Consider the following 15283-nt stretch of genomic DNA (forward strand, 5'->3'; position numbering starts at 1 on the left):
TCTATGTAATTGTATTTATAAGAATTTATATCTGTCTTCTTTTATTTGGGAAATCTTTATGGCCCTATGTAGACCTAAAAGTAACTCAATGACAGTGATTTCACTATTTCTGTATAATTTCTTTCCTACATGCTTTCTCTAAAACTGTTTTAACAGTTCTGGGATAGTTTAACAAGGTCAAAACAGCGTACGATTTTACCCTTCAAAAATCTTTGTGATGATTCAGTAGCAGGGTTCAGAGCATGTGACACATCGGGTTAGAAAATGTAAAATTAATAAATAGAAGGCTATTCAGAAAGCACTCTAAAAATGATGAACAGCTTGTAGAAACTGATTTATGAGGCAAGAACAGAAGTTAGATAAGTAGAGGCTGGTTGAATGGATGGACTGAACGTGTTTTTAGATCTATACATGAGCAAAGACGAGCTTTTTGTGCATTCAGGGTTGTGGACTAGACAAAAGAGGTGTTTTAGGGCTGTCAAGATAATAAGAGGGAGGAACTACGGAAAAAAGTTGTTAAGATCTGTGAAAACCTGGAAAGTAAATAGAAACTGATTGTTAAAGAGAAAAAATACATGTACACATATTCAGCTTTATTAAGCTAGTCAGTCTATTGTGTCAGTAGATTATTTCACTTCTTTGTTATTTGGGTTTGTGAGAGCACTAGAGCAGGATGAGAAGCTGATCTTTATTGGAAGAAGGTGGATGACTTTTTAAAAAAGTCTTTTTAAATCTTGAATATCAATGCTTTGTAAGAAAGCAGTGTGTGGTCTGTGTACAGGTCTTGTTATTGTGAATAACTAATTCTTTCTTGACATTTATTATACCCAGAAACAGAAATGCAGTCTAGATAGAAGTCGCTCCTTTCCCTTGATTTCATAGAACGTCAAGTGAATTGACTCAAAAAAGCTGGCCATTGTGTTAAATGATGGGTTTATGACTCAAAAGGTTTCAGTACCTCACTCACCTTAATGAAAAACAATGCCTAATTAATTCAAATTGCACCTATCAGCTGTTAAATGACAGTTACTAGCACCATTCTTAAGGGCTTAAGTGGAGTGGAAACTTGGAAAAATCTTGATTTTGCCTTACCATAATAAATGTGTCTCTGATTCTTCATTCTTTAGTACATAAGACATAACAAACATGGTGATAAAATTACTTACATTTTTTAATGTTAAAGGAAATAAAATTCTTAGTGTACAATAAGTAAATTGAGTTGACCTTGGCTACATGCCAGGTGACTGCTAAACTGCTTTATCACTCCCTTCCTCAACAACACAGGAGAGAAAATATAACAAAAGGCTCATGGGTCAAGATAAGGACAGGGAGATATCACTCAGCAATTAACATCATAGGCAAAACAGACTTGACTTGAGGAAATAAATTTAATTTACTGCCAATCAAATCAGAGTAGGATAATAAAAAATAGGAACCAATTTAAATCTCCCCATCCTCCCTTACATCCTCCTGCAGGGCTGTTCCTCTCATGTCTTCAATCCTCTCTGCCAGCTGCTCTTGTGCAAGGTTTTCTACCCTGTCTTAAGTACACTCTCACAGAGGTGCTGCTGGCGTTGTTGATGGGCTCGGCTTGGTCAGTGATGGTTCTGTCCTGGAGCTGGCAGGCCTTGCCTCCATTGAAGATGGGGCTGCTTCTGGCATCTTGTTACAGAGTCCACCCCCTGCTACCAAAACCTTGCCATGCAAACTTAATGCAGTGAAGTGAGGGTTTCTTTTCTGAAGAAAGGCATGTGGTACATGTGACAATGGCATTAATTCTGAAATCCTCTTTCTATACTTTCTCAGCAGAAGGAGCTGTTCTGTTTGTTTTAAGAAGGATGACCATCTTTGGATTGTGATACAAGGAAATGTATCCACTGTTGTGGAAATGTAATGTTTTGTGCTTTTCTCCCTTCAGTTTTACAGTCATCTCCTTTCAGTTTTACAGCCCATCAGCAGGAGCTCTAGCCTGTCCATGTTGTTCTCCAACATATATGTGTATGTTAACATCTAGGCCCTTACTTCCCTCTTACGCTCAGTTTCATCTCTTCCCAGCATTAAGGAAATGTCTTATTTTGTCAGCATTGTTACTCTCAATCTTTTTGAGGCGCTCCCTTTGCTTTCCATCAAAGGGCAGACATCATACAGAGGGAAATACAGGCAGTGGCTTCTCCCTTCACTTCTGTTTGCAGCAATCCCAGAAGTGCTGTTATTGCTCTTGTGGGTAAAGTGGAGGTTTTCATGGTCACTACCTTTCTGGAGGTGATTATTTTGCTGCTGCTGTGCAGGAACACAAAGGATATTCAGGATAGGGACATGTGCACAGGTTAGTGGAACAGTGTACCTTAATGTACTAAAGGAAGAAGTGTTAATTACTTTTTTAAACACATTTTTGTCTGGGATTTAAACTTCATGTAGCAACTGTGTGTGTTGGGGGACCAGGTCCCTCCAGTGCCTGCTAGCTCTCTTCTGTACTTGGCAGCTACAAATTAATATTTTCCATTTTATGCTGGTTATAGGCATTGATTTGCATTGACAAGAGGTTTGTATTCTCAGTACCTTTTTCATTTACAAAAATGAGAACTTTGGTGCAGGAAAAATCTCAGAGACTGTAAAGTAGGGTCTTTATAATCTCATGATGCTATGTAGAGTAGGTTTACTTTGACAATTATCACTTCAAGTTTTTCAAAGTCTCTGTCAGTGGGAGTATATTTTCATAGCATCCTGTCTGGCTTTATTTTATGGGTAACCTCATGCTGTGTGCCACAATGTGGTGAGGTTACATTGCTGTTAATAAAAAGTGAACAATAGCTTGAAATATATGTGGATGGAGGTGGAAGGATTGGAAGCCATTGGGATGAGGAGTATTTTGCATTGATTTTTGGTATTGACTTTCTATCCACAGCTTGTCTGGTTTTGCTGTCTTTATGGGGTTTTTTTATCATTTATTTATAACTAATGTAGAATGACCAATGAAATCAGGCCCGATATTGCTTCTTAATCAAGATGATGAAAATGCATTAGATATCTATAGAAGTTACCATTTTTATATTGATAATGGAATCTCACATGGTTTTCATAATGGTTCTCTGCAGAGACAAAATACATGAAGGTTTAATCAACAGCAATTTAAGAGTTACTATTTTGCAATTAAATAAGGTTTAATCTAGCATAAAAATTTGAGTCAGAACAGAGCAGTTGGAATCAGTAATGCTCATTTGACCCTCCTTTTCTTTCTCTTCATTCAGGGTGAGATCTTTGTTGATTCACCTTCCTCTGCAGTGTACAAATAAGTACATACACACACACAGACTGTTCAGTAGGTTGGTTCAAAGCCCATTTCTGGACTTTCAGCAATTCCTTATTAATTTCTGGGCTTTCTGCTAACTTTCACAAGCATTACTTTAGCCTATGTTAAAGTATGTCTTTGCCACTGCCCTGCTGTGCAGTCCTGTATTTTACAGAGAATTCTGCTGGGTTGTGGAGGAACTGGTAAAAGCCAGCCATGGCCATGCTGGAATTGGGTGTTACTGCTGATAACATGCTCTGCAATTTATGTAATGATGCTGGCAATAAAATAGTAATTCACTATCACAATTAGCAACAAAATGCTGCCTCTGTTCCCAACCTCTTCTCCCAAAGGTGTGCTGTGTTCTACAAATTAAAACCCTGCTTCTGGAAAGCTTGGGAAGCTTGTTTGCAGTAGGGCTCTTGGCAGGAGGGCATGTGCCCATTCAAGGTCTACCGTTACAGCATGGAGCAAGCTCCACATCCCTCACAGTTAGCTTTCATGGCTGGGAAGGACTGGCTCTGCAGCTCTCTGCTCCAGCCTTTCTTTGTGCTCTGACCACTTGCCTTGGCGGAACTCAAGGGAATCTGTGAATGTGTTCCTCAGTAGCTGATACTGATAAAGGAAATGTATCTAAAACATTAATTGTAAAACACCCTATGATGATGGACTATGTAGTAATTTAGATGAAGAGTTACTAAAAATGAAATATTAAGGATGTGAATGTTCCAATTTCTTCTTTTTTAACTGCAGCTAAGCATGTGACTATGTTATCAAAGGGGAAAGCATTAAATCACCAGTTCAATTTCATAGCCAAAAGCAAAGCAATTAAAATAAAATTTATCCTAAGTGTTGAGGCAGGACTTTAGTTTCCAGGTAAAGAATATTTTTATGATCCGCTGTTGGATTCTCCCCCACCCCCTCTTACTGTTCCTCTTACTTGTTTCACCTCAGGTTTTGCCTAAGGAATGCAGTACTGTTGCATCTCCAAAGCAGAAATGCCTCCTTTAGTAACTAGTGCTATAAATCACACCTGATTATCATATTTGCTGATGAGAGATCCATCTTGAACTTTTCAGTTATGTCAATTAAGATTGTGTTTATAGGGAAAAATATTTATAATATCTAAAATCAGGTGTTTTTATTCTGCTGATGTTTCATTGTTTATTTTTCTATTATAGATGAAGTTAAATTTAAAAAGGCATAAACAATAAGACTAGATTGCATAGCAAGGATGTGGAACACAAAAACGTGTTTAGCATGGCTCTGAGGGATACTTGGAAAGGAACTGTTTTGCAATGATCCATAATTTCCTTATCTGAATATGATATTAGTCTTTATCTTCTGTGGAACCTGATTAACATGGAATAATCTGGACCCATGAAAATAAAACCACTAAATCCTCTATCATGTGGAACCACCTGGTCTGAATTATGTGGCAGTGAGGAGGCATTGCTGCCAACTCAGGAATGGTGATGAGTCTGCCACTTCAGTGCTTCCTCATGGATTTTTCAGCAGAGCTGGATAGGGGAACAAGATGTAATGGAAACAGCTGAATAATGAATTGCTGAAAAGATGTTAAGAGAATAGTTAGGAAAATGAAGGCCATAAATAGAGAATGTAGGGCACATTTGGTGTTTGGCAGCATGGGACAATATTATTCTGTAGCCTGTGTGCTGCACAAATAGTCCTTGAGTGAAAAAAAACTTCAGTGCAAAATTGTGGAGTATTAATTTGATATTATTTTTGCTACTAACATATTATCTGTCTCATTTTTTATAACAATATATACTTAAAGTCATTATAAAATACTAGACTAATAGTTATCCAGGGGCTGTAGGTTTTTTCAAACATGATAAAGACACCACCCCAAAAAAATCCCCATACAGTTTTCATAAGCATTTAATTTTTCAGAGAGCTACAGCATCCTTCAAAATGCCACAATAAAATGTTGCTGTGGGTACAGGGATTCTAGATCAATTACATGGGCAGCCTTCTACCATTTATCATTTGAAGATAGCATCTGTGTGGATTTGAAAGAGTAAGCCAGTCAATATGGCAGGATGTATATAGAAGGAGAAAAACTGGGTAAGAGTATTGGGCAAAAAATAAAGAGTGAAAGAAAAATGGTGGATGGTGGCATAAGATACATGCTGATGGAATGAGATATTTAATGTAATTACTCTCAGTATAATGGCATGAAGAAAGAATTGCTCATTTTGATATAATAATCCATTGTTCAACCCCAGCCATTAGTAAAATCAGATAGAGGGGGTTGAAAAGGTAAGGTATGAGCTGAATGAAAATGGATAGAGTTATTTCAATGTATTGTACTGCTTGGCTAATACAGGTAAATGGAAGATTAGAAAAAAACAGTATTTCCCTCACCTCTTCCCTTCAGCCCTCCCTCTGTGTAAGCATCCACTGGTATCTCTGAGTGTTTGGAAAGATTAAAAAATAACAATAAATAAGGAGGTGAATCTGTTACAGAAATCCAACATTCCTTTTGGATAGCAGAATTTATTTCATCAGTGCTTGCTGAGATCCAGGAGTTTCATTCAGAAGTGAAATCAAAGCCAAAGCACGCCTGGCTTCAGGAGTACATTTATGGAGTAAAGTAGGAGCAGTCATTCTAGGGAACAGAGCTATTTTCCTGAGAATGAGGTGATTATTTTGCTTTGTTTTCTAATGGGCAATAATATATTTGTGAGCAGCAGTAGCATAACCTTTTATTTGTAGTCGACTTATGTAATTGTAACTCTTACAGCTAAGCATAAAGTAGTTAGATTTAGAATGAATTCTTGTGCATTAAGAGACTTTGAAGAAGAAAAATGGGTGAAAGAGTGGTACTAAGGGAGAGTATCCAGTTAGATTTATTATATACAGCTCTTCCCATTTCTTTCCCTGTGGTAATTTGGTGAGGTTTCTAATCCTGGGTTCTAGCCAGGGGAAAGCAATTAGGTCCCTCTGTGTCCCAGGGAAGCAAATTGTGCTGCACTGGTGAGCACCACTGCTGTAAGGGAACGAGCTTCACAGATATTTATTTACGTATTTCTTGGTCTGCATGGATTTGTGAGGGAACATGCTCAGATCAGCCCCTTGTCATTGGTCTGGGTTTCAGCATGGGGGTGGTGGAGAAGTGTCACAGTGCTGATTCCAAACCTCAAAGCTGGCAGTTGCCCGGAGATGTGCCATGCTGGCAGCTGGTGACAGGATAGCTCACCATTTACTGTTTGGCTTATCAAACCATCTTTGGTGGAAAAAATTTGTCCCACATACGCCTTGTGTGATAAGCCTTTTTCCCCCACTATCTTCTCCTCAGCAGCTAGGAGATTCCCAAATCATCTCCTGCATTCTGGAAAAAATATACATCATACCTGAGGGAGGACAGGAAAAGCCAGTGGTTTTTGATGTTTTCTGTACTGTTTAATTTCCATTGCACTGCCAAACATGATTATTATGGTGAATTTAAGCAATATTTTCTTTATTGGCTACATGTCGCAATGCCTATGCAAGCATTTATTATATCTACAAGGATGAACCTTAGGAACACCAACATTTTACTTATCACATCTGTGAAAATGTTTATTTATTCCTAAATTAACACTTGGAGAGAAGCCTTAAGGAAACTTCTCTTCTGAAAAAGATAACATGTCCAAGTATGATTATTTACTAACTTTGAAAAAGTATGGCTGATGGATGAAAGCATTTATAATGTGAAATATTGAACATAACATCTTTCATAAAAATAATAAAAAGAACAGCAATTTTGGAGCTGTTTTTAAGATAAAATATGTATGAAAAAACCCTAACATCATTATGAGACTTACAGCTACATGGGTTTATTTCTAATTCAATATTTTTATAAGAGAAGCTTTCAAAATGCATTATATTTGAATGGCATTCTTTTTCTGAGCTTCTCTCTTACCTTCCACTGAATGTAGCTGTTACCTGCTTCAGAGTCCTTGGCAATATTGCCAGGACCATGGCTCTGACTGTGGATAGAGAGAGCACAGATCTCTGCTGCTTAATTATGTAGTGCTGTTCTTGGGGGATACAGCCATAGCTCTGTAACCCCTGAAATCTCCTGGGTATGACTCTACAGAGAGCAAACAGCTTCTCCTGCTGTAGGCTTGCTCCTGCAAAGTTCTGACACCCAAGGTCCTGTAGGGCCAGCACCAGTTTATATGGGATTACCTCTATTTTAGTTCAAGTGGTCTGATTATAATCAGCAGAAGTTGCAGAGAGTCACAGAATGGTTTGAGTTGGAAGGGGCCTTAAAGAGCACCTATTTCCAACCCCCCTGCCATGGGAAAGGACACCTTCCACAAGAACACTCCCAGGGATGGGGCTCCACGTCTCCTCTGGGCACACTGCTCTTGCCTCACCACCCTCACATGAAAGAAGTTTTTCCAGTGTCTAGTCTAAACCCACCCTCTGTCAGTTTGAAGCCCCAGAATGAAGCAGTTTCTCAGTATTTCTCCCAGGCTACCTGTCATAACATCTTGCTCTTTTCAGAGCAGTTAATACAGTTCTAGGGGCCGGAGTCATCATGGGGATTTTTTTTGGTTTTTTTTTTTTTTTTGTTTTTTTTTTTTCCTTCCTCCTTCCTGAAGGACACCAGGTCATTTCCCTGAACTACAAAATTGTTACTTCAAGTAGCTGTGGTATGCCTGAGTATGCTAAAATACGGGGGGTGGTGTCAAAGATCCTCTCTGCCATAATGTGCATGAGAGGATGTAATGAATGTTCCTCAGAATCCAAGAATCCCTTACACCAGAGTATCCTCCAAGTCATTGATCTGCCTTGATGGAGTCCAAGGGGCCAGGGAGTAGCTGGAGAGCAGGGAAGGTGGCACTGACTTGGGTACAAGTCCTGAATCGTGCTGGCCAGGCAGACTCCCAAAATGAGAAGTGTCTTGCTTGTTACATGACCTCTCACTGTGGGGAGAGCAAAGCCACTGTGGGGAAGAGCAAATTCAGCAGCGTCTTTAAAGAAAAATCCTTACACCCACTCAGGCACACTCCTTAGTAGCCTGTTCTGCTGCTGTGCATTCTAAATAGAAATATCAGTATAGTTTCAAAGAGTAATTAGAAGAAAAATATTAAAAGGCTTGAGTAATCCCGGATAAAGCAATCCTTTTAAACTTCAGTTAGTTCTAAACATCACAGCAGCTGCTACAGCAGTACAAGCAGAATTTTGACTTGTTTTTCCTAGTTGCTTTGGCATGTTGGAGCAAATGACTGAGTTGCTGCTCTTAGCCAAAACCTGTTTCCCCAAATGTTTCATTCTGCTTTCTGTGATTATTTTTAATCTGCATTCTCTTAAGCTGTGTTATCATATGCGAATTCTGGCTGAATATTTTTTAAAGTAATTTATTTGCAACTGTCAGAGATACCTTATGAATAAGTTATCAACCATCCCTAAGAACTAAAGCTGCAAACATTTTTAAAAAAGTAGTAAGTCTGTGAACATTTTCTATTAATGTATTTATCAAATGAATGCACTTAGGGTTAAGAAAACAGTTCCTTTATGTTAAAAACAACACCACATTACTTATATTTTCTTTGATGTTAACACATCAATGGCAGCTTTTGAACTGATTGAAATGATCTTTTAGGAGAGCTTTAATTTAAACAAACTGGTTTTATCCTAAGAGATCTCAAGGTTCTTTGGGACCATTCTACCCAAACCAGTGCACATAATTTGCCAGTGTAATGATGGAAAGCACAAAGGAGAGTGGAACTGCAAATTTTCAGTTTTCCTTAGAGAGAAGCAGAATTTACTAGCATAATAAAAGGAGAAAACTTCTTGCTGAGAGGGACACTAGATTGTCTGAACAGCAAGATTTTTGAAGGCTGAGTGATGCCTTTCAAGGCAGGATTGTGTTGTTCTGAGGAATGATGACCAAAAAAGACTATAGATGAAATTCTCTGACTCCAGAGAGTCAGGGAGTTGGTCAGATCAGGGCAGATTCAGGCAATGGAAATCAGTTATTTTTTTTTAATTTTCATTTTTTTCAGCAAAAAATCATAACCTTAAGTAAAGATGCTGATGACTTGTGTATTATTGTAAGCAACAACAAGGACAGAGTAGGGATTGTATTGTACCTAGGCAATATTTTAACATCTAAGGCTTCACTAGGACAGATTTTAGGAAACAACCCCAGGCAGTTTACTACTGTACCTGAGAAACAGGTAGCAAAATGTTGTGATCTCTTCTTGAGAATAATCAATTGCTTCCTTGAGTGTGAATGGTGAAAGTATTTAAGCTTACTGCCGTTGAAATAAAGACCAAGAACCTTCCCTTTAATTTTTATTTTTGTCCTTCTCAGGAATGTTTGTTTGGGACTAGTCTGCACTGGAAAGTATGACTGTTCAAATGTGATTTGCATGTGAATGTGTGCTTTAAAATATTCATCTGTTTAGTTGTTTGACCTGATAGTTGTACAGTTTCCATCCCTAGAGCAGCAGATTTGGAATATTGATACTCTAGTACTGATCATAAAGTGGGTATATCAAAGTAAAGCACTTTCATGCTGTGTGCAGAGGAAGAGGCTGCACGATTTTAATGGTGCTCTAAAAGTCAAAGTGATAATACTTCCTGATATTATTATATTGATACTTACTTTATTGCCTTTGGATTCTCAGGTGATGCTACGCCAGCCCTAATTTATGAAGGCATTTTTCACTACTTAGTTTCTTAATGACATTAGGGTAATATTTCTCAGCCTTGTTGAAAGGGACATTTTTCTTTGGCATATCTGCTCTTGTTTTGGGCTCTTTCCCTGCCTCTGAATGGGCAGTAGCTCCATCCCCAAGGCAGAGTTGTACTGCTGCCCTGTCTTGGAGGAGATGAATTGCTACCAAGGAAGCTGGTAAACAGTTGTTGGTAAACAGTTTTAAGGCTAGCCTAAACATTTGCTGCCAGTAATTAGTCTCTTCTTACTCAGGCACTTGGGGGAGGCTGAGCTTCTGCCAGCTCCTGGGGAACTGCTGACTGCTGTGTCTGGTGCTTTATGGCTCCCTGGGGGTTCTGGTGTACAATGTGAGAAACCAGGCCTGTGCTAAAGGTAAAAAGCAGGTGTGTGGGGTATGTTAGATGCATGAGATGTATGAGAAAGAAGACAGGCAGAGGGAGGGTGAAAAGATAAAATAGAAAGGCAAGTGGAGCTGAAGTCAAGTGAGTTTGACAGTGGAAAGGAGATAAGAGCAGGGGAGGGCGGAATCAGGGAGAATCTGGAGAGCAAGCAAATATAATGAACAAGGAGCAGCTAAGTCAGTGGAATGAAAATGGCATGTGTTCATTTTAGCATAAGCATAGGGGTGGCTGAAATTTTAGGGTCTGTCTTGTGCTCCACTGCTCCTGTTCTCTGCTGTTTTGGAAACTTCACTGATGTGATTCCATCAGCTTGTGAACATTCTTTAAGATTTGACATTACTTGAATAGTAACACTGTTTGATTTCACATTTTAAAAAATCCTGATTATGTAGACCAAGGTCTAATGACATTCAAGTCAATACATAGTACTGGCTTGAATAAAAAGAGGGGAGGGGAATCCACTTCCATATTAATAATCATGAATTAGACATCAGAGCTTTCTGCAAAGCTCGTTTTTTTTCCCTATTTTTGATTTTCTGCCTTTGCTTTCCTACAGAGTTCCCAAAATTTCTAATTTAGTTTGGTATAGTCCCCAACTGGAAAGTGAGTAACTGGGAGATAGTTTCAAATTGATTATAATAAAAATACATAATCTGTTACTGCTCTGGAACACTTCATAATTTGTTTCATTTTGTTTTGATTTGTATGTTACTGTCTTTAGTAGTTAAACTGAAAATGAAGCCCCAAACAACAGGTGATGACAATACTAATGTGTAAAGGGATTATTGTTAAGTGCATGGAACTGTGGTGTACAATTCCAGAGGCAGAGAGTGCTTTGTTTCTAAATTGTTCCCTCATGGTTATTACAGGACTAACAGTTTAAAAAACAATAGGTCCATTTCCCCTTGGAGTTGAGAAACTAAATTCTCAAACTTCCATTGCCATTCATAGGTATTGTGCCTTCTTTACAGCTAAAATTATTTTGGTTTGATGTGACTTGCTGGAGAGGACAAACAGCAAAGAGGTTCTCTAGTTGAGATCTGGTGTCTTGTTGTCATCTTTAAACATTACAGATATTTAGTAATAGGATTCTAAATCAAGCATAAAGAGAGTGAAATGGTTTGGACAGTTTGTAAAGTACATTTACAGATGAGAAAACCTCTTTCCTGGGCCGTGGTCGAACACCATTTGCATTGTCTTCCCCTCCCACCTGGTTTCCTTGGTGGGTATGAGGTGATTGCCTGTCAGGTGCTAAGCAGGCAGCTCCACTGAGCTACTTTCCCTGTGTTTATCACAGCATTGCTGAGTGCACTGGCACAACTAATGACAGGCAGTATCTTTTATTATTGCCTATGAGTTCACATCCTCTGTTTATTGCAGTAGAGTCATGGAGATAGCTAATTAGCTCTAGGGTGTGTGAGTAATGCTGTGAGGAGAGCTCTGCACTGATAATGAACCCTGTTTCACTGGCTGCTGAGGAGACACTGGAATCCAGCAGGGTACCAGTCCCTTCCCAGACCAGCCCACCCTCTGACACATCAGACCTTGCTGAAAGCTGGAGCCCAAATGTCTCTGTTGGTGCAAAGTGTGAGCTGATGTAGATGGAAGCTGGTGATATGTGTGTGATAATTATGCTGTGTCAAGTCTCATTTTAAAGACCATAAGTATACCTTTTTAAAAGAAAAACAAACTACTTCACCAGCCTAGAGAGAAACATAAATCATGTATTTTTGTCACCTCCAAAGACCACTAGAAGATGAGCTTTAATATTTCAAATGCGACAAGCAATCCATACACATGAATCACAATTTGAGCTCCATTACAGCTGAGCTGATATATACCACTGTGTGCTTTATGGGTTTTACTCTAACAATATTAAGTAAAAACCCAAAGCTTCTTGTGATGAATACCTAACCTTTTACAAGTATTTGTAGCACTGTGGTCCAGAGCAGCAGATTTAGTGTTGCCCTACAGGCTTTAATAAGAAAATTCTGTTGCCAGTTTTGACCTCTCAATATTGTTCTCTCTAAAGAAAATGCATGTATTAGTGGAAGGCTAATACTGCAAAAGCAAAAGAAAATCTGAAATGCTGAAAGGGTTTATGGAAAATGTAACCCTTAAAGATTGCAAAGACAGTTAAATAAATGAACAAAATTTGAAGAGACAGATTTTTTTTTTTTGCTTCCTTTGTTAGGCTCAGGCTTTTCCTTCCTGGGCTCTGGAACTTCTGCAGCAACCTAGTGCCAGTTTTTCTCAATTCTTCTATTTATAGTCCAGTCATCACTTGAAGTCGTTAGTCTCCTTTTGAGATACTCTCTCATGGCAGTATTTTCATACAGGTAGTGAATTTTCTTTTTATCTCCAGGTATTCTCATATTTTTTGTTGCAGCAACCTGGGCCATTTTTGCAATGAAGCTAAGTTCAAATTCCTTCACCTTTGAGACTTTTAATCCTCTCACTTCCCCTTGAGGGAATAAAGAGAAGTGTAGTGAGGGAACAGGAGATGAAGGGTAGTGCATAAGGTTAATTTTCAGGTGAATTGGTTGCTGTTTTGACATTCTTCCTTTCTTTTCCTTTCTTTTCCTTTTATGCTAGAAAATTATTAGATATGCAAGAGCAAAACTCCTCAAAGCTACACTCCAAAAGCCTATTAAAAATAGTCTGCAAGCAGATCAGTGTGAACACACGTCAACACCTGAGAGTTTCCCAAGTGGCTCATGCACTCAGTGGTGTGATAACAAGACGTGGGAGGATTTTTCCTGGCTTTTATCTTTCATGTATTGATGCTCCTGACTTTTTAAAATTCATTTCATCAAGTGGCACTGCAACTGAAACAACAGAAATGCAAGAATGAGATAGTTTAAGGTGTTTGCAGTAGTATACAAAGTATTTTGCCTCCAGGCCATCATTTCTAATTCAGCCCAAGTTGGCAGCAGTCAGAAATCGCTGCCAGCTGCCAGCTGTTTGCTGGCCAGCACGAAGAGATTTATCTGGTAGCTCCTGCTGGACAGATGTCTGTAATGTAGAAAGTGTGAGTGTAGCTGGCATGTGTTTCATTTTCAGAGCCTGGAAAATGGGGGCGTATCTCAACTGCAGCTGCTTCAGTTTAGGAAAGTTAAACAAGATACCTGATTTTAGGTAACCAGGAACTCAGCACGTGCACAATTAAACTCCCTCCCCCCATTCTGGGGCAGAATGCTGATGTTTTGGTGCTGTGTTCCCAAAAGCATTGTGTGGAGGGAGAAGGGAGACTGTAGATGGCTGTGCAGAGGGGTGTGATAGGAGGCTGCACTGTGGGATGACCTCTCCACGAGCTGAGGAGGTTCTTCAGCTGTGCTGTCAATTGATACCTTTCCAATGTATGAGCAATCAATAACAAAAAGAAAGGAATAGGGGGAAAAAATGTCTCTGATTCATCTTTCTTTGTGTTGGACATATGTAACACTAGAATTAATATTTTGAAAACCATGAATTACTTCATGTAAAATCTGCACTGTTAAGCAGAAAATCTATCCTGCTGAGAAAAAAATAAAGAAAATTCTTCAGTATAATATCTGGTTTTGTAAAAAAGGAAGGGAGAAGATTTTACAGTTTATAGTATGACAGAGCTTTGAGATATTTAAACAGGCAGTAAATGACAGGTTTGAGTCACTATTGTGAAAATAGTTTTGGATTTTGGATTTGCAGCAGCAATAGAGATTGCTTAAGCAGAGACATGAGGTCAAACTTTTGCTGCTCCTTGATAATGTGGGTTTTTTTGCTTTGATGTGATGCAAACCATAAAATGGGCTTAGGTGACTGGTTCACTTTTCTCCTTGTGTGACATGTGGAGCTGGCAGAGAGTCCTGGCCAGTAACTCCTGCAGCAGAACCGTGTGTCCAGGGCCAGGGCATTGCCAGAGCACTTGGGTGAGTCTGGAGGTGTGGAGAGCTCCCTGTTCAACTGGGTAGTGGAATCTGTTCCTGCACTGTCCTGGCAAACCTTGTGTGGCATATCTGACCAGCACTGCAACTGAACCCAGGCTGTATGGATTACTGTGCCTGTAAGACTTAGGATTTTCAGTATTGCATACTTTGACACCATTTTATGTGTTTGAAAACTGCATCAGTTTTTGGTTTTTAACACTGGGAAAAAAACCCAAATGTGTGTTACTTTTCCAGAATAAAAAAAAAAAAAGAACAGTGGGAAGGAACACATTGCTGTGATACAAGAGTTTTAGCTCTATTTTAAGGAATGTTTTTTACTGAATTTGCCGTGTTTTTTAGTACTAGTGTTTAAACAGATTGCCTTTGGAGTTGTAAATGGAATTTACTTCCTGTAATGTCATGTTATTCATTTCACTAAGTCTGACTCTAACTTCCCTGTGCGGTTCTTCCCTGCAGACATTGATGAGTGTGCTGCCAAGATGCACTATTGCCACGCCAACACCGTGTGTGTTAACCTGCCTGGGTCCTACCGCTGCGACTGCGTCACGGGCTACGTGCGTGTGGACGACTTCTCCTGCACAGGTGAGCTCTCAGCTGCAGCACTGCACTGCCACGCCTGCCGTGGGTGTATTACCACCCTTCTGTCTGGTCCCAAATGCCACTCAGCAGCCGGCCCTTTGCCAGGATGAAAGTTAGGCACAGGTAGGGTGGATAAATGTGGTAGGAAGTGCCTTGGGATTAGCTTGGAAGGTGGCTGAAGAAGGCCACTGAGGGCTCTTGCCAGCCAAGAAACAGTCCCTTTGTGTCCCACATCTGCCTTCTGTGTGAGGTGCAGAGGCTGAGATCACTTGTGTTGTAAGAAGAAATAAGATTTCATCAGCTGAAACTGGTCAGTGAATTGAAACACGAGAAGTTACCCAGAAGCTTTCTGGACAGAGCTGAGACAAACATGCAAAAGGAAACTGAA

The 15283-nt window shown here is 39.4% G+C and overlaps 1 protein-coding gene across 3 annotated transcripts in view; it reads left to right on the forward strand.

Annotated features, from left to right (window-relative positions):
* Positions 1-15283, forward strand: part of NELL1 (neural EGFL like 1) — a 277445-nt gene that overhangs the window by 116015 nt on the left and 146147 nt on the right. For all 3 annotated transcript variants that reach the window (XM_039725136.1, XM_039725137.1, XM_039725138.1), the window contains exon 12: positions 14773-14898. In XM_039725136.1, coding sequence (XP_039581070.1) covers positions 14773-14898 — 126 coding nt within the window. The remainder of the gene's footprint in view (positions 1-14772; positions 14899-15283) is intronic.

Source organism: Passer montanus, unplaced genomic scaffold (assembly GCF_014805655.1).
Source record: "Passer montanus isolate IOZ18808 unplaced genomic scaffold, ASM1480565v1 scaffold54, whole genome shotgun sequence".
Taxonomy (NCBI): Eukaryota; Metazoa; Chordata; class Aves; order Passeriformes; family Passeridae; genus Passer; species Passer montanus.